The following is a 25405-nucleotide window of genomic DNA, read 5'->3' as shown; positions in this document are numbered from 1 at the left end:
AGCCTCACACCTAAATAGATGAAAGGAGAGGCGGCAGACAAAAACAAGAATTGGCATAGGTAATAGGTTTTGCCTATGTGAGATCTATTGCCTTTGGCAATTCTTTTAACATTTTGCTCAACAGCACGAGCTGCTGCTGTGCAACATGGCTTAAAGTTTAAAAAAAACACTCAAATGCAACCAGCAGTGAATAGTGCTTTACTTACTTTTTCATTTAGGCCATGTTCCACAGCAGCCTGTGCTGCAGTGTAGTATGTGTAAAATCAGCACTAAGGGACGAGCAACATGAGGGAGGAGGGTGAGAAATACAACGGAGAGCAGGAGGAGAGTCAGCAAACACAGTCCATTGGAGATAGCATGAAAATAGAGGCCACTGCGGTTTCATACGCCATTGGTAGTCAAGAGCAGAATGATAGGACAGACCTTCATGTACACTCAGTATTCATAGAGGCAGGTCACTGTAAGGGACCCAAAATATGATAGGCAAAGACCCTGCCATTGGCAGTATTTGCTAAAAGGACCATCTTTGCTCCTCTAGCCTCGCGTCTACAGACCTACCCAGAGGAACCCTGCACAGTACATATGTGGATGAAAGGGTAGGCCAGAGAAAATTCAGAAAAATGGGAATAAGTTAGGAGCAAGGATAAATGTGGGTGGACAGGGCTTTAAGTGGGATGAAAAAAGTGTGGGGGATGTCTATCAAGGGGGTGTGGCATATGTAATTAAGGGTGTGGCTTAAACACATGAACTAAATTTCTATGATTTCCATAGAGTGGCACCTGACTGATATTTTGGTTCCTCTCTGAGCTTTTTGTTATAAACATCCAGATATAAAACACAACAACTAAAGTACTCCTGACCAGCCAGGAATATTGGCTTTGTCAGTGGTTGCCAGCTGTTTAAGATAAATAAGTGACAACAATAACTTTGTTTTAAATAATATTGAAAATGTTTCAGATCTGAAAGAGAAAGCAAAATTAATTTACTGCGGCCTGTGGAAGAGGGAGTCTTCTTCAGAGTGTCTCAATCTCTCCTGTTATGTTGCTTCTATTTTAGATATGTACTCCTTTTTTCCCCTCAAATTTCATCCATCCATCATCCTCCATTGAGTTTGTGCTGCCTGGGTCGTGGGCTGCTTCGCATGACCACTCCCAATCTCATGTGATCGGCTTGCTGTATTGAATTTGCATTTATGTAGCGCTTAACACGCTTGACGAGGCCCCTGAGAAGAGATACATGATGAATGCCTTGGCAAACAAGTTGGCATGAATGCTTCTGCTCCTTTCCCAAGAGTTCAAATAGGTAAATGGTGCAGCAGGTGCAGTGGCACCAGTGCACCGTGATCTAACTGACCCACTGTTCTACAGCTATGCTGGTCCATGCTGCTGGCTTACCACAGGGTTGGATCCCGTTTTCCACGTTGGCTATAAAATCTTCACCTCCTGACGATTGAATCTTGTATTTTTTTACAACAGGTCAAAAAAGAGTATGTTTATGTTTATGAGAGGATGAGCGTGCTTGCAAGATCAACCAAAGAGAATGATAACAGAACTTAAAGAGCAAAAAAGGTGCACACTAGGGAGGGACAATGAGAAACCAAGTCATCTGTTCAAGGCTAGCAATTATGCATGCAATAATCCACTCTCCTCTTTAGATAAAAACCCAGGCTACTTAAACTGGTTTGTAATTAGCAAGAAACATTTGAATCAACTGTTATTGCAAATACTTGTGACAAGATAGAAGTGTGTTGCAGGTCGTTCATAAGAGTGAGAATGTGTTGCGGGGGGACTGAGTTAAGGATTGGATGCCATCTCCTCTGAGGTACCTCATAATCTATCATCTGTTGTCTAATCACTGATTACTGCCTGAACAAAGACTAGACTTCCTACTCTTTGTTTCTTCAATTGTTGAAACATCCTCACACTAGTTTGTATTACACACTGGGGGATTATTTCATTACGCTGTGAATAAGGGTTTGACTTGCTTTATGTAACCGGAGCAATTGCAGACTGTTGGACCTGGCCCCCTCTGCAGGGTCACTCCCAAACTTTTTGCCATCACCCCTTCTGTTTTCTAAAACTGTGTTTGTTGGCTTTTAGGACTATGTGCACTTTAGCACTGCTAACCGGTGATAAAGGGTTTGTGCACTCTCCTTTAAACATGCTGATATTGGCTTACACCAAATTGGCAAATTTTCTTTACTTCTAAGTCCCTAGTAAAATGGATACTACAGATACCCAAAGCTTGTAAATTAAATGCTACTAGATGGCCTACAGCCCTTATTGTATCAATCACTACAGTAGCCTTCGAAAACATGTCTCAGGTCTGCCTTTGCAACCTATTTGTGCAGTTTTAAACTCCCATTTTGACTTGGTAAACTAACCCTTTTACCAGACCTAAACATCCTTTTTGAATATATATGTCACCAGCTCGGGTAGGCATTAAACAGTATATAAGTCAGGGTGCAGTGTGTTTAGAAGGTTGGGCATATACTTTTGCGTTTTACATGTCCTGTTAGTGAAAAACTCTCAAATTTGTTTTTTACTATTGCAAAGCCTACCTATCACACAGGCTATTGTGTACTTACCTTATTGCATTTAATAATTGAAAACTTTTGTCTTGGAAGAGGTAGAAATATCATGTTTGGTGTCTGAGGAACTGCCATTTGAAACCCTGTGTATTGGTAAAGTCCACTACATTCTCCCTGCTCAAGAATAGTATACTTCATTTCAAATTTCTTTACTGAACACACACTATACTTAAGCCTGATTGAAAGCATTGGACTTAACAAATGATTCTAAGTGTACTAGATGCCATTTTTTTATACCGGACTATCATCATGTAGCATGGACCATCTCGCTATAATCTTGGACATTATATTGCTCCCTTCCCTGCTCCAGGGCCTATGTGAAAGGCCTTCCTACATACAACAGAAGAAAAGCAGCCCTGGCAATATTACTAGTTAAAAAAATAGTGGCTATGAAATGGGGCATGGGTTCCACACACACTATCAAAGATTGGATTAGAGACCTCATATATTACAAGGATAATAAGTATACTTACCCATCCAAGCTACCTCGCACATCACACCCTACATATATAGTCTCCTCTGCATACATTCTTTTTGGTCACAAACACCCTGGAGGATGGGGAACAGAATGATTAACTGCTTCGTGAATTGGATGCGATTGTATGACTCAAACATGGTTACGTTTAAATCTCATTTACTAGCAAAATTCCCCAGTATAAGATACACATAACCAGGTTCTGCAGAGTGTTATGTCACATATAGAATGTCCGACTGGTGAAAATGTACTAGTATGGTGAATTTTTATCGTACTCACTGTGAAATAGGAAATAGAGAATTAAATCAACGAAGGCTGTGCAAAATGTGCTAAACACTATAAAGTTGTAACTTTGCTAACAGAAACACACATTTTGCATGGCCATTTCAACTGGGAAACACACAACATCTAAACCACAAAAGCTTGAAATAGGATTGTTCCAGAATGGTACAGGATAGGAAACACTTTCAAAAGTGATGCTGATGGCAGACAGAGGGGCTTCTCAGTAGGAGAAGCATCTTCCTACTGGAAAAAAAGAGTTTCATTTGGAAATGCACAGCTCATGGACATCCTTGACTTGGGTAGATTTACATAGAGTTATAAATGGAAACAGTGAAAATTGAAAAATGTCTATTTTTAAAAAATATATATATAAAACTTTATATAGTAAAACATTCATAAAATATAAATTCTGAAGTAACCATATAAAACATGAAGGAAACTATTTCACATTACAGAGCCAAACTCTGCCTTAAATATACTAAGAAAGAATAAAATAGAATAAAAATGATTACAAAAACAAAAAAGGGATAAGAAAAGAGAAGACATTGAAGCCTACATAATTGTGCAATCATTGTGATTTCAATAGTAAAAAAAGTTAATTTTCATTTAAGAGGGAACACTTAAATTACTGGTTAGGCTTCATACATTGCAATCTTTGGAAGGCAGATACAGATTGCTTGATAATAAAAGTGCAATTAATGTACTTGGTATCTGAGGTCTTATCAGTAGCCAAAGTTTACATCACTGCAATGGCTTTCATTTTCTGTGTCCAGCTCTATGGGGGATATTTACAAAGAAGTGGCAGAGTGGGGCATGAACGCCTCACTCCGCCACTTCAGAAACGAAAGGCTGCACCACATTTACCAGAATATGGTGCAGTCTTGTGTTTCCCCCTGCGATGGTGCTAAGTTTAGCAGATTAGCACCATAGTGCAAGGGTATCGGCATGCAGGGGAAGATTTTTTATGTGTAGGAAGGTGTCCCTTCCTGCACATAAACAATCTTTAAAAGCTGTTTTGTCACTTCTATGTGCTGCTTAATGCCAGTGGACTGTGGTCCAAAGTATGTGTTGATTCATTGGTTGCGAAAAGGGGCACACATGGAAGTTACAAAATGTCATTTTTTTTATTAAAGATTGTTTATGTGCTGGAAGGAACACCTGCCTACATATATACAAAATCCAAGGGGTTATGCGAGAAAAAATAAAACATTTCTCCTTGTTTTGCCAAGTTAAGGGCAGGTTTTCCCTGGTCTTAATTTTGGTGCTATCTCCTATTTACGTCACCCTTGTAAACAGGGGGCAGCATCAAAATCAATGGGTGTTGCTGTGAAATGCCGACCACAACACCTACTGCCCCCCCTTTCACGCTAAGCATAGCGTAAAAGCGGGCCTTGTTAACCCCTTCCACGCTCATGACTGAACCATGCCGTCATGAGTCACGGGCGGCATGTGCTCATGACGGCTTGGTTCCGTCATGCTGCGGCCGCTCCGCCTACGCGGCACTAATTCCCCGCCTGTGCGGGCGAAGTACTGAGTGGGCGGAGTCGTGACAGAACCACGCCGTCATGAGCACAGCTTGCCCGTGACTCATGACAGCGTGGTTCCGTCACGAGCATGGCGGCGCCGCGCTCACCCCAAACCCCCCCAGCGCCGCGGCGGAATTTGCGCCGCAGCGAAGGGGTTAACAAGGTAGTGTTAAGCCACATTAAGCTGCCTTGTAAATAAGGCTAAGCCACTATCACCACAGGAACATCTGAAAAAGCGACATTCCCGTGACGATAGGGGCTTGTGCATATGCCCTTATGTTTCTAACTTACAGGTTTGCCTTCTCTGTTTTATGGTTATTATTCTCCCTAAATGGACTTTATTCAACCTTCCTTATGTCCATTCTAGCCTAATTATGCAAGACAGTACTGTAGACATGTGTCAGTGTTTAACCATTCCCAATTTAGGCAACGCTAAACCTCACCTTAAGAAAAGCTTCTTTGCAACCTTCGAGCTACAAACATCAAAATTCTTTTAAACTACATTGTCGGATGTATTACATTAGAAAACAGCCTTTTTCAATGAGCTTCAACCGTGTGAATGTTCTCCGTGTATTGCTTTGAAGTTAGATGTTATGGTTTTCATTTTAAATCAAAGTACTGATCACAACCAATCCTTTCATTAAGGAACCCACATCATTTAGTTTGATGTAATTGTTCAATTGATTGTCTCCATATAAACGCACTTTAATATATTTAGTAAGTCTTACATTCTAATCACTTCTAGAGGTTCTTAAACACTTTTGTAACTCTAGGAATCAGTGTTGTGCTGTATTTCCATATTGTTGTGTCTTTAATTAGAGAATCTATTGTCAGGTTTGGCTGATAATGTTTTCTACAATGGTAAAGAACTGCAGTATTGTGAGGAACATTGATGATGTCTCCGCTTGCCTGTAAGATATTGTGGACGGAGGTCTGAATGACCTTTCTTGGGTTGATGATCATCTTTCTCCCCTTGGATTTCCTGTCCTCTCTACGCGGCTCTCGGTAGATGTGCTGGAGTACATTTGTTCCTGGTACTCCACCCCAGGCTGAAATGTTGAAAGTATAATCAAACACGTCAAAGCGGAAGACAAAGTTTTCAAAGTAGAAGACAGCAATGTTGTCCCCTCTATCCTCAAGCTGAGCCATCATGCTCTTCAGATTCTTGGACTCTAACGGTATGATCATTTCATCAATGTCATGGAGCAGTAAGTACCTGCTGCGGTACATATTCCTGTAGATACAGTCGTTGAGGGCTGTCAGCTGCCCATAGTAACCCAGGTCTGCTGGAACAATATCATAATGCCATCTCTTAGAAACTTTGAGGTGTGATGCAATCGGCCAGGGCACGATCTCAACGGTGCCGTCCGACAGGTAGTGGTGCAAGACTCTTTCCATCCAGGTGCTGCAATCACTCTTGTAAATCACCACTTTCTGCACCCCCAGCAACTTATACATCTCGACAGACTGCACAAACTGTAGAACATTGCTATAATTACCAAACATGGTAGAAATGCAAACAGTAAAATTTGCAGACAACACCTCTGGGTGGCGATTTCTTATTTCAAACATAGGTATGTGTTCACAGTCCCCTTTTCGTGACCAGTGAAGCGACACATATTTCGGATCACAGTCAATTGGCTCAGGGCAGAGGATATCTGCTGTACCGTAAGGGAATCCAAATCTATCTGAATGCATGTCAATGCGTGCCCTGATTATCGATACATTGCTGTTTTTGGATCGACAGTGAAACCAGCAATACAGGTCCTTTGTTTCCTCATGGTGGACAATCCCAATGATGCGAACAAGGTTTGTGCTTCTGTTGTCATAGTAGGCTGCAATGACAAAGGCTCTAGTGCCATTCAATGCTGTGATGGAGCTGTGGACTATGGTAGCCTTCTGGGAGCATGTTTTCAGTTGTTGTGTTTTTAACATCTCCAACAGATGGTGACATTGATTGATATTGTAGACGAATGCTATACAAGCGGCCCCTGACAGAAAGCAAAAAAGTGATATTAGCTTCTTTGTTTTTAGAGGAGCCATTTTTGAAGAGCTAGATGTATCTAATCTTGAAAGTCTAGTGTCCCAAAGTGCAAAGCCTATAAAAAAGAGGCAGATGAAAAAAGAGTTAGAACTAAGTGCATTTGTAAAAGCATCCATTTAGTAAACATCAGTAATCATGATATACACAAAGCAATTTAGTCCCTTTAGCACAGACATCAAATGCACATTGCCCTTTTAATTTTTGCCTGCAGCTTTGAGGAAATTCGATTTTCGATCTCGCTTGTATTTAGCCACCATTTTGTGTTCCACCACCATTTTGTGTTGCCCTCACTCAGGCAGCACAATGAACAAAGTTTTTCTGCTGATCTCACGTGTCAAAATAACCTCCTGCCTCTGTTTATGAGACTAATGTCAGGGACTGGCTGAGTCCACTAATCCCCGTCTGGTCCGACTGATCCCTGTTTCAACTATCTGTTGGTTTGCACCATTCTTTCCTGACTTTATCTTATCTTCTGGCCTTCGCTATTCTCTACTTGTATTCTCTCATTTCACAACTGTCCTCCAAAGCATACAAATGTCCTGCCACCTGCAAGTTGAGTTGACGACCACTGATTAACTTGTGGGGAGGGGTGACAAAAACAGTTGGAAGAGAGGTTTATTTGGGTTACTTGATATCTTGTTTTTAAACTTTTCTCATTGGTTATATCTTGTTTTCAAACTCTTCTCATTGGATAATCATGTATGTATTGGGAGTGTTCTTGGTGAATCTATGCGCTATAAAAGATTGTGCGCCACGGAGTAAAATAGCAGTCTCCTAAGAACATACCGGGTGTACTCCTGGGACAACTGTACTTAGCTGCAGCTAATAAATCTGATCTTCTACGCTCAACAGAGTGTCCTGTGTCTCTGTTCAACAAAGCAGGTGAACTCAGGAGATTAAAGTGTACCCTGCGCCGCCAGGCCCATAAGGCGCTGGTTCTTCAGCTTTAACTTTTTGTCATCAGCAAACCTATTGTAGCTAATATGTTACCATATACTTAGAGTGGGTGCAAAAATCTCTCCACAGCGGCTGACCACAGGTTCAGCACATCAATCCCTGTATATACAAATGTAAAGAGTCCTGTGCAAAATGCCTCTGGAGCCCGCCGCAATTGGGCTCCACTGGAATCCAGAAAAGATCAATTTATCAAATGTGGAAGATGCACCAGGAATGAAGTCACAATCTTATATGTTAGTCCATCAAGTTTCTTAATTTTTCATCATAATAAAAATTGGACATCAGCCAACGCGTTTCGTTCCTTGCTATATTTAATAAGTGGAAATTCTCCAAAATTCTCCAAAAGCTTCTCTGCTGTGATCTCAGATAAATTAGGCAAGTAATATTAGAAGGAGCCCCACAATAAGGGTTCAGGTAAACAAAATCCAGCCCTTACGATTTGGATAATCTCCTTCTAAGCACACCAGCAAGTATGCCCGATAGTAGTGCGGGCGTACTTGCTGGTGTGTTTGGAAGGAGATAGGAATGAAATGCGTTGGCTGATGTCCGATTTTTACTATGATGAAAAATAAAGAAACTTGATGGACTTACATATAAGATTGTGACTTCATTCCTGGTGCACCTTCCACATTTGACAAATATACTTAGAGTGAGCTTTTGGTCATCCCATCTCAAACCACTGTCTTTCTGCCTTCTTCTTCCTGAGACCATTGGCTTGAGATATTGTCAGTTACAGTCCAGCACTCTTGTGCATGAGGGACTATTATCTATTCTGACTTATTCTCTCTCCCTTTTTCCTGCTAATCTCTCACCCCTCCCTGAACCCAGCTCCCTCTCTTTTCACTCCACGGCCCCTGTGCTCCCATCTCATCTGGTGAATGTAAGCCACTCCCCTTCCAGCTCCTAAGTGGAGGCCCAGCAGATTCACACAGCTACCTCGCTACTTGCTTGGACTTATGTGTGTAGCATCTCACACATACTTTATTATTATTTACCATTTGTAAATGGCCATTTTTTTCATGTAGCAAAACATTAATTAAGAAAAAGCTATTTAATAAATATGGCTGCAAATCCTTGCATATGCATGGGCACAAACTGGGTCCATCTTTCAGTGGTTTTGGTTATACTTTATCACAAAAGAACACTACAAGTTGACCGCCACCCATGCAAGAGCATATGAATGGATGGGTAGCCATATTTTTCAATTGTTTTTGCAATTAGTAATCGCAATAACATGGAAACAGTGGCTAAGCCAATAGCATTCACATGGAAGGCCAATTGGCTCTCCAAATGCATGTTTAAAATATATTGGGGGCTATTCACCAGCCACAATTTTCCGTTCCCTTATTATTACTACACTGGTTCTACTCATATATTACAAAATGCTATTCACAAACCTATGTGCAGTAATAATGTACTCCAACCCAGTTTTGAAGAATGTCGACCGATGCACATGGCTACCAGAGGGACTGTAATACACTCCCATAGAAAATAATGGAGCCAGAGACTTAAAATAATCAATTTTAAAAATGTACTAAATAATCACTTTACACTCATAAATCCTCTTCTTTGCAGGCTCCACCCTCCGGTTTGAGGAGGTGGAAACCTGTAAGTCTGCACCTGGTGAAAATTTACACTTGGAAATGGTGAATACCAAAAAGTGTAACATTACTACTACGTACAAGAGTAAATCTACATGTGTACATTTACGTTTGTGAATAGGCCACTGTTAGAACTGGGGGTCTCTAGTTGGCAGTGGTTTGCACCCTGTCCACGTAGGGACCCTTATTCTAGTCAGGGTGAGGGAGTTACACACTCAAGATAACACCTGCTCACCCCCTTGGTAGTATGGCACGAGCAGTGAGGCTTATCTCAGAGGCAATGTGTAAAGCATTTGTTCATAAACACACAGTAACACAGTGAAAACACTACACAATTACACTACAACAGTTTAGAAAAATAACCGATGTTTATCTAAGTAAAACAAGACCATATCAACACAAATCCAACATTCACAACTAAAGATATCAATTTTAAAAGGTTAAAACCCGTTCAGTCCCCAGGAAACTATGGATGCATCACTTTTATCACAAAGTACCTGGAATGTGTCAAAATCAAGGATGAAAAAAGGCGCAGGGGCGGTGTAGTGCCAGAAACCAAAGTGATGCGTCAGTTCCTTACTCTCAGGAGAGGTGATGCGTCAGTTCCTTAGTGCCAGGGAAGGTAATGGGTCAGTTCCTTACTACAGCGCCAGGGACGTGATGTGTCGGTTCCTTACTGCAGTGCTAGGGAGGTGATGTGTCAGTTCTTTACTTCCAGGGGAGGTGAGGTGTCCGTGATGAGGTAGTTCCTTACTGCAGCGCAGGGGAGGTAATGCGTCGGTTCCTTACTGTCAGGGAGGTGAGGCATAAGTTCCTTACTGTGACCAGATCCAGATAGGTGGCCTGGGTTCCTTACTGCTGGGCAACTGCGTTGAAGAACTTGGTGCACAGGTGCAATGCGTAAAAAATCCGGAGGTGCTAGGTCGTTGCGGCAGTGGCAAAACCAGTGCTGCATTGATTTTCCAGCTGCCATGCAGGTGATTTGTCGATTTCTTCAGCCACACAACAGGTTCTGCATCGGAGTCAGAGCGAGTGCCTTGAACATTGGAGACACAGGGCTCAGGACTCGGGCTGCGCCAATCTTTTCAGTTGCACAGCAGGTGCTGAATTGATTCTTTGGCTGCACTACTGTGAAACATTGGGTTTTTCCCTGTACAGCATTGCTGCGGCAGGGAAAACAGGTGCTGAAGGTTGATGTGCGATTTTCTTGAGTCCTTTCCAGCACAGCCACTTCCAAGGGCCCAGAACTGGAATTGGCACCACTTGGCAGATCAGAACTTCCAGTGGAGGAGTTCAGGGGCTCAGGTGAAGTTTTTAATGGCCCTGAGATTTCTTAACAGGAGGCAAGCACACACAAGCCCTTGGAGAACCTTGACAAGGAGGATACAGAACGCAAAGGCCAGTCCTTTCACTGCACAAGACAAAAGCAACAAGCAGTAGGCTAGCACAACACAGCAACAAACGGAGTGGCAGTTCCCCTCTTACAGCATCTGTAGCTCATCTTCTTGGCAGAATCTCCTCTTAGTCCAGAAGTGTTCTAAAAATGTGGAGTCCCAGCTGTAGTACTTATACCAGTTTCTGCCTTTGAAGTTGGTAAACTTCAAAGGAAAGTCTTTATAGTTCACAAGGCACTGCCTTGCCCTGACATGGGTCCGGACACACTACAGGGGGTGGAGACAGGTTTGTGTGAGGACAGGCACAGCCCTATTCAGGTGTCAGTGACAACTCTTCCCTCCACTCAAGCTCAGGAAGACCCATCAGCCTGGTGATGGCCTATCATGATATGCAGGGCACACCTCAGCTCTCTTTATGTGCCAAGAGTGAATGAACAACAGACTAGCTGTCACCCTCCCTGAGACGTGGATTCCACAGGCAGACGGAGGCACAGAATGGTAAAGCAAGAAAATGCAGACTTTCTAAAAGTGTCATTTTCAAACACGCAATTTAAAAACCTACTTCACTAAAAGACGAATTTGTAGATTTTGAGTTCAGGGACCTCAAACTCCAAATCTCCTTCTCTTCCAATTAGAAGTTACACTTGCAAGAGGATACATGGCAGCTCCAATTATAACACATGGGAGAGCAATTCAGCACTGATTAGTAGAGGTAAAGTGCCCAGAGTCGGAAAGCCAACAAAAGCAGGTTAGAAAAATAAGAGGAAGAAGGAAAAAAGTTTGGAAATAACCCTGCAAAAAGGGCCAGGTTCAACAGCCGCATTGTGTATTAGTCTGCTGCAGTGGTGGGTCTTTTTAAAGTATTAGTATGCTACAAATGAACTCATGTTCATTTCTGAAATAACAATTTATGGCTTAAAATTAAACATAAATCGGAATATTTAAGAGCTTCCTTACCAGCTACTTAATGGTAAAATATACACTAACCCCCGTTTTTAAGTTTCACTCACACACTGTATGCACTGTGCTTGCAAAATCTCTGGTATTAAAACAAATCTTAAAAAGGGGCTTCAACCCTACTGTCTACTTGCCTTTACTTACCATTGGTCAGCTCCCACATCACTCTGGTTTCCTTGCTTACAATTGACCAGCACTGCCTCCTCAACTCCGTCTTCTCCTGGGCTTAGAGTCAAGTCTTTTTCTTGCCGTGGAGCTGGGCCAAAGCACCGCTTCCGGTGGCTTGTGTGCTTACACTGCAGGCTCCAGCAGTGCAGGCACTCTTTCTTTATTACTTTTTGACATGCACTCTTGGAGTGCATGTCTTTGAAATCACTCTCATTTGCCTCTGCTTAAAGTAAAAGAAAAAGCGCTATGTCGTGGCTTGCATTGACTGTGTCATAGCACTTTTCTTTTTTTTCCACTTTAAGCCATACTCATAAGTATCCGGCAGAATCACTTCTAATGGCATTTAGTCGAATAATGCGGTGTATCTTAACTCGTTGCCTTTCTATTAAAACCGAGAAAGCAGGGAGCATACTTCATTGTTAATACTTTGTAGAGTACTGGTCACCAATAGATTTAACCAGGGCTTTAAGTGGGATGAAAAAACTGAGGGTCTCTCAAAGGGAGGTGGCCAATGTAATTAAGGGCATGGCTTAAAAACACGTAAGCTAAAAATCTGTCCTTAGCATAGTGTGCCACCTGACTCGTATTTTGTTGTTTCTGTCATTGCAAACAAGTAATATCATTCCTACAACAAGTCAGGACAATGGTTGTTAGTTGTGTACGATAAATAAGCAGCAACTATGGCTTGTTGTATATAATATTGAAAAAGCTTTCACTTAAAACCCTGGTGACACCACGACAATATTGCCGCTCCTGAGTTTCAAGAAGAGAAGGGAAATCCAGAGAGAAAATGACTCTCTTTAAAGGATTTCCCTTCCCCTACAATGCTCACCTTGCATGATATCATGCCATAACTGCTCCACAGGTGAGAAGTGAGCCGTGTGAGCAGGGCACATCAATGTGCCTGCTGTCACTGCAGTCCGGGAAATATAGACCGACTGTGCCAGGGCACAAAACAGACCCCGATAGGGATCCGTTTCGAGGCCCCCTTTAAAAAACTGCCGGTGTTCAGCACCAGTGAGACTCTTCCCACTTAAAGCCCTGGATTTAACATACACCTATGTTATGTTATGTTATGTTAAAGTTATTTGTAGAGCGCGCTTACACCAGGCGGTTTCATGGTGCTGAGGACGGGATGCGGCAGTAGTGCAGTGACAGACGCTTACTCGTATGCCTGAGAAAACAAAAGGGTTTAAGGAGTGTTCTAAATTGGGTATCTGAGGCTACTGATCATCTGAACTCCGTGGGAAGTGAGTTCCAGAATTGAAGGGCCAGGAGTGAGAATCTAAGACCACCGTGTTTTTTCCACTTGGAGGAGGGGATGATGAGCAAGCTCAGGTGGGAGGAGCGAAGTTCACGAGAGGGGGTATAGCGATGTATCATAGAGTAGATAAATGCCGGCCGTGACCGGCCAGGGCTTTGAAGATGGTGCAGCCCAATTTGAATGCACAGCGTTTGGCCACCGGGAGCCAGTGGAGGCTCTTCATCAAGGGGCGGACATGTTGATGTCTGGGTTGATGGAAAATGAGCCTAGCTGCTTGGTTCTGAACCATTTGTAGGCGATGGAGCTGGTAAGCTGGGATGCCAACATAGAGTGAGTTGGCGTAGTCAATACGGGAGATGACCAGAGCCAGGAGAACTAGAGTTAGAGCCTCGGTGGTTAGGAATCTGCAAATGTTCTGGATTCTTCGTAGGTGGAAGAAGCAGGACGATACCACCGCGCCGATCTGGGATTTCATGGACAGATCTTTGCTTATTATGACCCCTAGGCTTTTTACGGATTCTGCTGGGTGAGGAGGATTGCCTAGGAGAGGAGACCAGAAGTTAAAGTTCCAAGGATTGGAGGTACCACCGGTCAAGATCAGCTCAGTCTTGTCAAGGTTGAGCTTCAATTGATTGGCATACATCCAGTTACTGATGAGGTTCATGGTGGACTGAAAGTTGGAGTCTGAGGTGGCAGAGGAGTCAATTTTGAACACCAGCTGAAAGTCGTCGGCGTAGTTAAAAGCAGCAACTTCACTGTTGCGTAAGGAACGTATCAGGGGTGACATGTATAGATTAAAAAGAAAGGGTGAAAGAGAAGACCCCTGGGGAACCCCACAGGTCAGCCTAACTTTCTCAGCTGAGAAGCTGGCTAGGCGGACTGCCTGGAATCGATTGTTTAGGAAGGAGGAGATCCACCTCAGGGCCAGTCCCTGGATGCCAGCACCACCGACACGGTCGATCAGGAGATCATGATCGTCCATGTCAAAGGCCGCCGACAGATCCAGAAGTACCAGGGCCTGGGTGATGTTTTGATCGGCCCTCTTCCTAAGCTCGTTCATAACTGCTAGGGTGACTAACTCCGTAGAGTGTGCTGGTCTAAATCCTGCTTGCTGGGGGTCAAGGAACTGTGAGTGTGCGATAAAAGATGAATGTCTGATACTTATTCCTGGTGAAAGTATTGGCAACCAAATATAGATACCGCCCCTCTTTGTTTTGTTTAATACTTCTGATTGTGGTGTGTATGTCATCTCAAAAGTAAGCTGTGAGTGCCACCTTGTGGATCACTTGCAAATGTAACACAAATGTTAAAAAACACAGATGTGTTTTTGACCTTTTTTTTTTGCAGAGTTTTATATAGCGCGAACTTGACCCAAATGCAATCGGTATCAGAGCGCTTTACATAGCACCAGTTACGTTACATGAGGACACACATTTATTTTTTGTGAGGCACGGGTAGATTGAGTGATTTGCCCAGAATCACTGGATGTTCAGCGTCACTACCGATTTGAACCCAGTTCCCCAGGTCCGAGGTAGAGCGCCCTAGCCGTTAGGCCAACTCCTCTCCACTCACTATGCTTAAAATTGTATTGTAATGTAACTATATAGTGCTTCTTACCCCTGATGAGGCGTTAAAGTGCTGCACACTGGCAGCACCCTGCTCCAGTACCCAAGGCAAAGTGATTATTGTTGCTTATTGTGCTCTCAGGAGAAACTATTCTATACATTAACTCCTGTTTATTTCTGCAAGAATACATTTATAGGAGTAAGGTTTTGTCATATTTCTGCGCACTCACTTTTGTCGCGCGGAACTATTTAGCTTTGTCAATGTTTTTTGTAAATTATATTGTACCGCAGCGCAGGCTGCTTTGCAACATGGCTTAAAGTAAACAAACATAAGCACTATGAGGTGGTCAACACCATACAGCTTTTGATTTCTTTTTACTTACTTTAAGTCATTTTCTAAAACAGCCTGCGCTTTAAAATAACATTTGACAAAGCCAATAGCCCTCGCGTAGGTGAAATCTATTAGCTTTGTCAATGCTTGATAGTATGATGGGAGAATGTGATAGTAGCTGCTACATTTTTTATTCTAAACCAACAATATGAATCAAATGATATTTACGAATGAATGTATTAATGACATTCCGAATTCAACCTGGAAAACACAGCTTTCTAGAGACACAGGGGTGGTGCTATAAATGAGTGTGCAAGAGCTAGAGCAAAAAGAAGAGGTAAAGGGTTGGAATGGAGAAGTGCCATTTTATATGTTTTCTGATTTCTCAAAGCCTACCAAATCAAAAATCGTACTGCATGAAAAGTCACGATTTGGCATTGAAATAAAAAATTATAGATTATGAGACATCCTATCTAGGTTTTTGTGTAGGCCACCAATCACCTTGCTTATATATAATAACATATTTGGTTTCAACTGTAAAGAAGGAGACCATATTTCACCTTTGAAGAACCATGCAGCCAATTCACTGCTTTTTATCAAAGCCCTAAAGTCAAAACAATATTAGCAAAGTCAATAGGACTGGGTTAAATGGGTTTTATGACGGAACCATGCATGGCATTTCCACTCATATCTTTACTACGCGTCAATAATTCACAGTATGTACCTCATACTTCAAATAAGCATCTGGTTATGATACTAAGGATATTAAAATATCCTTATAATGAGAGCAGCATTAGTTCCTTATTACAGATGTGTTCTGACATCAGAAAACGCCTGTAATAAGGAAATACCTCAGATTGGTGACTTCTAACATTGCGCTTCATCTACACTGTTGGAAGGTAGGTTATTAGTAGTTGTAGGTAGGTGCCTGTCACTAGTAATAGGGCCACAATCACAATGTAAGGTGCAGTCACGGTCTCAATAAATGATTCCCTAGCTCAACCCACGGTAGCTGGCTGCAAGCAGGCATGCTTAGCTTAGGAGACAGGTGTGAAAAGCATTTAAAAGCACCAGTACATTAAAAAAGACACAACACACAATAAATCCAACACTAATATCTAAACTTAGGAAATGTTTTAATGATTAAAAGGACACCAAAGTTACCAAAACCCAATGTAGTGAACCGGCGGTATGAATTTGTAAAGATTTTGGGGCATATTATCAAGTCCTGGCGATAACTATCGCCAGTGCCATTTAGCCGGAGTTTTTTTATCGCCTTCTTTTCCTGATAATAATCGCCTTATTATCGACCTATTATCAACACATCCGTAACAGGCCATAGTGTCAGGGAACGGCATAGAAAACTCCAGCTAACTTCTTAGCGATGAAGATAGGGAATCCGGCGATAGCGGACGGAATCTAGCGATGAGGCCAGGAGCGGCAGAAAAAGTCCCTTCTACCCTCCGGCGATAAGTCCGAGATAATATCCCCCAGTGAGTGAGACGTGCAGACAGAGGTGCTGACAGGCAGGTGATGCATGTATTCAAATATATTTGTAGGTATTCAATATAGCGTGAGCCAAGCTCCGAGGGGCATCAGGGCACTTTAGAAAGCATGAGGGTCTCTGCACAGAGCGGTGCTGGGTGTGGGCCTAGTGGAAACCAGACATAATTTGGACAAACTCTGCTGCTTTTCACGGAAATGTAATGTATCATTGGAGGCATGCAGGTTTGTCTAGAATCACAAGATTTTACGTCAAGTGTTGAAGCTGGGATTAGAACCCTGGCCAGCAGGATTCATCTTCAACAACTTGTTCATGGAGAAATGAAGAGATAAATGAATACAGAGCAATGCCACAGAGAGAGAGAGAGAGAGAGAGCTGGAGGGAGAAGGATTGAAAGGATACAGGGACAGGCAAAGGGAGAGACAGTCAGGTAGACCGTAAATAGACAGAATAGATAAAGAGCGACGTGATCCAAAGAAAGAGAGAGAGAGAGAGCGAGCAGGTAGAAGACAGGACGACACATAGGAACATGAAACAATTAGCAACGTGGTCGACTGGCAGAGAGAACTGACTAGATGGATGGATGGACGGACATAAGCATGTTGGATTTGTTAGCTGGTTAGGTCGGTGTGTGAATGCATGGTTGAATGGTGGATGGACAGACGCTCAGATGGATGTTGGCTGGGTGGATAGTGAGGGGATGGGAACACAGATGGATGAATGGATCAATAAGGTAGAGAGGGAAAATGATGGACGGACTGAATGAAAGTAAGAGATCGACAGGGTGAATGATGGGTGGAAAGGTGGATGAAGGGGTGGGTGAACAGAGGGTCCTAGAGACAGGGAACGCGACAGGGTGGGTGGGTGCATTGATGGAAAAGATGGAAAAGATGGATGGATGGATGGATGGATGGATGGATGGATGGATGGACGGACGGCTGAAATGCAGACCAACGGATGGATAGCTGGGTGGTGAACCAGGAGACAGGCAGACCGACTGGATAGATGGATGGACGGCTGAGATGCAGACCAACAAGATGGACAGCTGGGTGGATGAGCAAGGAGACTGGCAGATGAGGGCGGCCTGCACAGGCCTGCCTGCTGTTGGTGTTATGATGCATGCTTCAGATGCACTGCGTCTCAGAGCGGCGAGCGGCAGGGCTGTGCGCTAAGCAGAGCTTTAGGGGGATGAAAACACTTATGGGGGTGGGGGGAGGGTCTCTCAAAGAGACGTGGCAGTTGCAATCAAGGGCGCGGTTTCAAAACACAATAGCTACAAATCTGTTCTTAGCATGGTGTGCCGCCCCACTGGTATTTTGCTGCTTCTGTCATTGCATACAGATGTATAATACAAGTAACAATACACCTACAACAAGCCAAGACTATTGGCTTTGTCAATGGTTGTTAGTTGCGTAAGATAAATAGGTTATAACTATATGTTCATTGTATATAATATTGATAATGCTTCCGTACTTAAATGATGAGACTGAAAGAACTATAACGAGTCTCGTTGACGTTACAGTAAAGTCAGTGAAGGGGGGGGTGGGGGAGTGGGGGGGGAGTGCTGCAGAGTTTGAAGGGGCCATCGGCCCAATTGGTGACTGATTTTACTCCTGGCTTGGGGAGCAGAGGGGTCTATTTTCCTTCTATGAATTATTGGAGACATTCTTGCTACGACACCGACCCCATTGGTTTACGTGGCCATGATAACAGGATTCTGAAATATTTAAGCAACAAAGTCCAAAAATGAAGACACAGAGCCAGCAAACCACAGTTAAATACTTACACTGCATAGAAATATATTTATCGGTGTTCTTCCGGTCTGGTGTTATCATTTAAATGTGACCTACAGAGCTCTTCTGGGTTAACACAGAGGGTTACAGTAAATTATCCATATGTGAAGTTCCATTGAAGCAGATGGAGCAGAGGGACACCAAGGTATGAGACTCATGTGAAACTTGCAATCCCAACAAGACTGACTGCAGTGCAGCAGAGTTCTCTAGTTACAAAGAATCACTTCGGTTTCAAAAACAAATGTTAAATACATTCAGATGAAGAGGGACTGTAACCAGTAAACAAGCACTTGCAATGCCAAACATTTAGTCCAGAGATGGTGCATATTGCAAGGTAAATCTGGGGCTCGTGGCTAAGAAGATCGGGGAGGTTTTGGTTGAGAGAGGTACTTGGGACCTTGAAATAAGAGGTCATTATTATCTTTGCTCAGGACACACTGACCTCGGGAGGAGCTCCTGTTACACACAACATGGATCGGAGTACATGCAAAGTCCTAAGGAGAAATATAGCCTTTCTGGACTTCATTCATAAGTCAATCTCTCAGCCCTCGACCCCAACCATGGCCTACATTTTGTTTACTGCTGTAGGGTGTCCTGCTGCAACCTCACCGACCTGCTATCACAAAATTGTTTTGTTTCAATGTTACAACGTTCTAGACCTCACACCATCAGCAACTCTTCATTAAAATGGTGCCAGCTTTGCATTAACGAGCTCTGCCTATTGTCAGTGTGGGACTGGGAGGTTGCTAAGAGGATAAGAAGTTAAACAAGTATTGCCTCTGCTGTGGTTGTTTGCTGTGTGAGGCTTCCATTACAGCTTTACATGCTGTAGTTGTTATGTGTGTTTTTCTAATCTTGCACTGCTGCTGCCTATGTAGCTGTTTTGTGTGTTCTAGTAATCTTGACCGCTGGACCTGCGTCTGGAGCCTGGATGCCTCGCTGGACCTGCGTCTGAAACCTGAATGCCCTGCTGAACCTGCGTCTGGATCTTGGAGTGGGATGTGGAGGAGCTGTGGAGTCGATGAGCCGTGGCGGGAGACATTGATGCGCGACGATCGCCCGGACCTGGTGGTGAAGTCTGGCAGGTCGTATGGAGACACGTTGCTGACTTGTGTGAGAAGACCGCCTTGCGACCCTTGGAGCTGTTAATGGTAGAGGCGCTCCTGTGCACCAACGTTGTGAGGTCCTCATCGCATACTACGATCCACCACTACACCGGGGTGCACGGAGGGGATTACCAACGGTGTGTGCCGTCTCTCTGCATCACCGGCCGGATGATGTTGGGCTGGCCATAAGCTGTGGAGGCTGAGGCCCCTGTGCTACAGCGAACTTGTGTGGCGTGAGCGCTGCACCTTCACGGCTAAGGGGGCCCTGCTGCATCAACTTCATCGGGAGGTCCACCAACGTACTAGGCGGCGACTGCTGTACCCAGCCGGGTGAAATAACACATGGCTGAGGCTCCTGCTGGCTGAGTCACAGATTTGGAAAGAGTGTAGTGGATAGCGCCACGGTGTCAATGACCAGGTAAGGAGAAGGTTGGACGCGTAGCTCAGGAGGGCCGGAGGTGAGTCGCTCATGTCTAACACAGGTAGATGACACACCCCCAGTGGTGGCTCTTCCGCTATGGCGGACGAGCGTTGCCCCACTGCCTCAAGCAGTGCAGAAGAGGAACAATCAACACATGATGATAACTCAATCAATGAATCAATCAGGGGATTTGTAAGCGTGCAACTCACCCGTGAGGGTACTATCAAGGCGCTGATGGGGTGCGGGGGGCAGAACTGTTAGCTGAAGAGCCAGGTCTTGAGGGTTTTCCTGAAGGTGTTCAGGGAGGGTGCCCGTCTGATGTCTGCCGGCAGCTCATTCCAGGTCTTGGATGCAATGTGGGAGAAGGATCTTCCGCCTGCTCTGGCATATGTCTCTTTTGGGTACTGTTAGACCTGGCATCATTGGCATGAGTCTCTCCTCCATTTTTTTCTGTTTGCCTCCTCTGTTTACGATGTTTTTGCTGGATTATTGCTTTGGGCACTGTGCCACTGCTGATCAGTGCCACAGTGCAAGTGCTCCCTATGCTAAATTGTTACGTTGATTGGTGTTACCATGATTGGCTTGGTTGACTTACTGTTCAGACCCTAGTCTAGTGCACTGCGCGTGCCAAGGGCGTGTAAGTTAACTGCTGCTGGTGGGCTTGCAGCACTGGTTGTGCCACCCACAGAAGCAGCGTGCAAAATGTGTCTCAGGCCTGCCACCGCGGCGCCTGCGTGCAGTCCCTGACTGCCATGTCGACTTGGTAAGGAAACCTACTTACCAGTCTCTAAACCTTCCCTTTGCCACATTTCAGACACCTCTATGGTAGGCCCTAGGGCAGGGTGCATTGTTGGTAAAAGGTAGGTCATGCCCTGATGTGTGTGGCATGACCTAATAGTGAATTACAGCCATTTTCGTTTTTCACTATTGAAGGGCTACCTGCCTCCAATAGGCCAGACTGGGCAGACTGATTATTAACTCCATTATAATCTATCTGACTCAGGGAGCATGGTAGCAAGTCGGGTTTAGTATCCCTGAACTCAGAATTTAGTAACACACCCTTTAGGATGGATGGTTTTTAAATTCTATGTTTGAAAATAGCACTTTTAGAAAGTGGCTATTTTCTTGTCCAACTATCTACCGGTCTCTGCTGGTTTGGTGTGTGTGTCAGGGGCTGGGTGGCTCCAGAGGTCTGAGTGAGTCAGTATGGGGTGAATGGGGCGTTTACACCTAGAGTGAGGGAAGAGTAGCCTGCCCTGCCTGACACAATACTGGCTCCGCCTCCTGCTGGGCGGCTGATAGCCCTGCTCCCGCCAGTGACAATACTGGCTCCGCCTCCTGCTGGGCGGCTGAGGACTCTGCCCTGCTCAGTGAATGGGCCAGGTGCCTCTGCCTGGCAACACCCACAACAAACCTGAGATGGTGGGAATCTCCCTGCTTGGACAAAGGGAACAAAGGGAAAAAGGGGTATAAGAGACGGACCCCTGAACCAAGAACTCAGATCACTTCTGACAAGGAAACCTGTACCAAGGACAAGAAGCCTGCTGATCTAAGGACTTGCCTCCCCTTTCTGCCAGAGTGCTGTTTTGCTGTGGAGGAACCTGAAAGCTGCTTCTTTATTTTTGCCAAGGAACAAGGAGAGAGGAACTTGGTGTGTACTCTCTGAACACTTGCTAGAAAATCTCCAAGGACTGGAAGAGTGCCAGTCTCCTGTTGAAGTCACAGGGCCAAAGGACTTCACCATCTACTGAATTGCTGAATTGCTGGAAAGTGTTGTTTCCAGTACACAAGGGAAAATCTGCAGTCTCGACGCCAGCAGCAACGCCAGTGAGCAGTGGGTATCGGCCCCGGCTCCAAGTGACCCCGTCTCGACGCCGGTATCGACGCCAGTGAGGAGTGAGTATCGGCTCTGCCTCCAAGCGACCCCGCCCCGACGCCGCTGCTGATCGCATCGACTCGACGCCCGTCTCGACGCCGTGAGCGCTGCTCCGGCCCGACATCCCTCGACGCCGCTGCGGATTGACCCGACTCCGAGGCACGATCGACGCCGACCTCGACGCCGACATCTCGACGCCGTGGATCATCGTCTTCTTCGTTTCACAAGGTACTGTACTTGTGGGGTCTGTTGCGACTCCAGGCTTGACGTAGCGCTCCTCGCGGTCGACGCCGAACCTTGGGAATCCTGTAGACTCGACGTCGTGTGACTCCTGTGGGGGTTACATTGTTGCCAAAGAACTGTGCAGAAGAATACTTTGCTAAAGAACTATTTGCCAAGAAGAAACCTTACTTGAACTATTATTTTCCTTCCAAAGAGTATTTATTAAGACTGTGGTATATTTTTGTCGTTATTTGGTCTTGTGCTAAGCCTTATATAAAAATACTATTTTTATAATACTTTCTGTGTCGTGTCCATCTGTAGTGTATCCACTTTATTACTGTATGTGGTCGTAAATGCTTAACACACTGCCTCTGAGATAAGCCTGTCTGCTCTGCCAAGCTACCAAGGGGGTAGCAGGGGTTATCTGAGTGTGTAATCCCCTTTCCCTGACTAGAGTTGGTTGGTCCCTATTTGTCAGAAGTGTATACCTCTGCCAACTAGAGACCGCCGGTTCTAACATTGGTGGTCAGCGGTGAGGATTTGAACTTTGCATTTATGACTCATGTGCAGTGATTAGTGTACGCTACATAGTGAAAGCAGACCATAACGCAGCCACAGTCCGTTTGGTAGGATATTCTATTTTTGTTCTCCGCTTTCCTGGAGCTTATTTTCTTAAACACTGCCAGTTTTGACCATGGAGAATGCCGGAGCTGCTACACCTGTGGAGAATGTTGTGGGGGAATTCGATAAGGAGAAGATAGATTCCTACACGCTAAAAGATCTGAAAGGATTTTGCAAGCAGTTTAAAGTTCCTACCACAGGTGTCTCAAAGAAAGAGGGCTTCCTCAAAGCGCTGAAGGCCTGGTTAGAGGCCAGAAATCCCTCTGATCCGGTGGTGGTACCGGAAGAGGAAGAAGAAGAGGAAGAGGAAGAGCCCACAGGTGGGCCAGTATCATCTCCAGGCAGTAGTGCGTCCTCTAGGAGCCTTTCCCCCGAAGAATTAGAAGACAGGGAGAAGGAGAGGGGGTACAAGTTAGAGATGGCAAAACTCAAATTAGGAGGGCAGTTGGAATTAGAGAATGCAAGAAGCAAGAGAGAAGCTGAAATGGAGAGCAAAAGATTAGATTTTGAGAGAGAGAAATTAGCGTTTGAACGTGAAAAGATGGTGAGGGAGATGGAGCTTAAAACTAAGAGTTTAGAGTTGAATCCCTCTGGTGGCAGCACTCCATCTGTGCCTGCAGAAAGTAGGTTTTATTTTCCTAAAGATGTGATCAAGGATTACAGTAAGAATGAAGATATTAGCCAATGGTTTAAAGCGTATGAGTTAGCATTGTTGGCCCACCGGGTCCCTGAGAAGGATTGGGGAACGGGGTTGTGGAGCCGCTTTACAAACGAGGGGAGAGATACCTTGTTGAGCCTTCCTGCTGAGGATAGGATGTCTTATACTCATATGAAAGATGCTTTAATGCTGAGATATGGCTTAACTCCAGAAAAGTACAGACAAACCTTTAGAGAATGTAAGAAGTTGCCTGGTACTACGTGGGTTGAATATGTGTCTTTTTTCTGCAGAACCATGGATGGTTGGATAAAGGGTAGCAAGGTTGATAGTTATGATGCTCTTTATGATTTGTTTGCTTGGGAGCACTTGTCTAATAACTGTTTTCCAGAGCTACGCCAGCACCTTGTTGATAGCAAGCTATCTAACCCTAGAAAACTTGCTGAGGAGGCGGACCGCTGGGTCAGTACCAGGGTCCACGAGGGTCCAGTGGGAGACTCAGCCAAAGGTGGGCAGGGTCCCCAGCAGAAGAGTGGGGGGGACAGAGGTAAACAGAGGGAGTTTCAGAAAGGACCCCAAAGTAATCCCCAAGGGAACCAAGGGAAGGGTTCCCAGCCTCCCCCTGTAAAGAAGCCAGAGGCCCCGACAGGTAAACCTGTTCACAGGGGCCCCATGACCTGCTATGCCTGTAAGCAGGTGGGACACCGTTATTATGATCCCCAGTGTCCCATGAAGGATTCGAATGCACCGCCGCGTGCACCCCCTCGTCAGGTAGCGAGTGTAGCCCTGGGAGGGGAGGAGATGGGTGCCCCCGGTGGGTGGGGTCCCGCAGAAATGTCCCTGGTCTCTTTAGGAGACGTGGAAATGGTCCCTCCAACCCCTCTGCCTAGTAACACTAAGAAATATAGGCAGTGGGTGACCATTAATGGCCATAGGGTGGAAGCTCTCAGAGACACCGGAGCGAGTGTGACAGCTGTCAAGTGTCACTTGGTGTCCAGAGAGCAGGTGGTCCCGCATGCATTCTACCCCGTTGTAGCTGCTGACAACTCACAGAGTCAGTGTGAGGTAGCTCAAGTTCCCTTTGAGTGGGGGGGGGTCTCAGGTACTCTTCAGGTTGCTGTGAGGCCCGCCATGCCTGTTGATTGTCTCTTGGGCAATGATTTGGAGGACTCCCCTTGGGCTAAGGTGGAGAGAAAAGCGCATCTGGAAATGTTGGGTCTGCCTGAGTGGGTGTGTGCGACCACCCGGTCCATGTCAGTCAGTAAGGGTGTTGATGGGGGCCCGGAGCCTGGAAGTATGGCCCAGGTCCCAACCGTGAAGAGAAGGGGCAGGGGGCGCGGGAAACCGTCCCCCCTCGTTCCCGCGGTCCAGGAGGGAGCAGACCCTGAGGGGGATGCCCTGGAACCGACAGGAGAACAAGTGGCCGAACTGGGAGACCTGCCCGAGCTGACCCATTGGCAGCAGGATGGGGGTCCCTCCAGGGAGGAATTTTGTGCTGAACAGAAAGTGTGCCCTTCTCTTGTGGGTATGAGGCAGCAGGCCTCAGCCCAAACGACAGGTGATCAGTCAGGATCACATTGGGTCTACTGGGAGAACGATCTCCTGTATAGCGAGCCTAAGGCTGCTGAACCTGGGTCAGCCCGTGTGCTGGTGGTACCCCAGCGCTTCAGAGCCTTCCTACTGGGGTTGGCTCATGACGTTCCGTTAGCTGGACATCTGGGGCAGGACAAGACCTATGACAGGCTTGTCACCCATTTTTATTGGCCCCAGATGAGAAGGGATTCAGATATCCATTGTAGGACCTGTCAAACTTGCCAGGCAAGTGGGAAAAGTGGGCGGAAGCAGAAGGCTCCCCTCCAACCTTTTCCCGTCGTCAGTACCCCCTTTGAGCGAGTGGGAATTGACATTGTGGGGCCACTGGACCCCAAGACAGCCATGGGCAACAGGTTTATCCTGGTCTTGGTGGACCATGCCACCCGGTACCCGGAAGCCATCCCTCTCCGCACAGTGACGGCCCCCGTGGTGGGACGGGCACTGATGGGTGTTTTCTCCC

General features: G+C 45.3%; 1 protein-coding gene across 2 annotated transcripts in view; it reads right to left on the bottom strand.

Moving 5' to 3' along the window:
• Positions 1–5027: 5027 nt before the first annotated feature.
• Positions 5028–25405, bottom strand: part of LOC146868750 (beta-1,4-galactosyltransferase galt-1-like) — a 160734-nt gene continuing 140356 nt past the window's right edge. For both annotated transcript variants that reach the window (XM_085616164.1, XM_085616156.1), the window contains exon 2: positions 5028–6972. In XM_085616164.1, the coding sequence (XP_085472290.1) occupies positions 5615–6916 (1302 nt within the window). In that variant the 5' untranslated portion in view covers positions 6917–6972 and the 3' untranslated portion in view covers positions 5028–5614. The remainder of the gene's footprint in view (positions 6973–25405) is intronic.

Source organism: Triturus cristatus, chromosome 1_2 (genome assembly GCF_964204655.1).
Source record: "Triturus cristatus chromosome 1_2, aTriCri1.1, whole genome shotgun sequence".
Taxonomy (NCBI): domain Eukaryota; kingdom Metazoa; phylum Chordata; class Amphibia; order Caudata; family Salamandridae; genus Triturus; species Triturus cristatus.
Note: the sequence above shows the minus strand (reverse complement) of the source record. Positions and strands in the feature narration are given on the sequence as shown.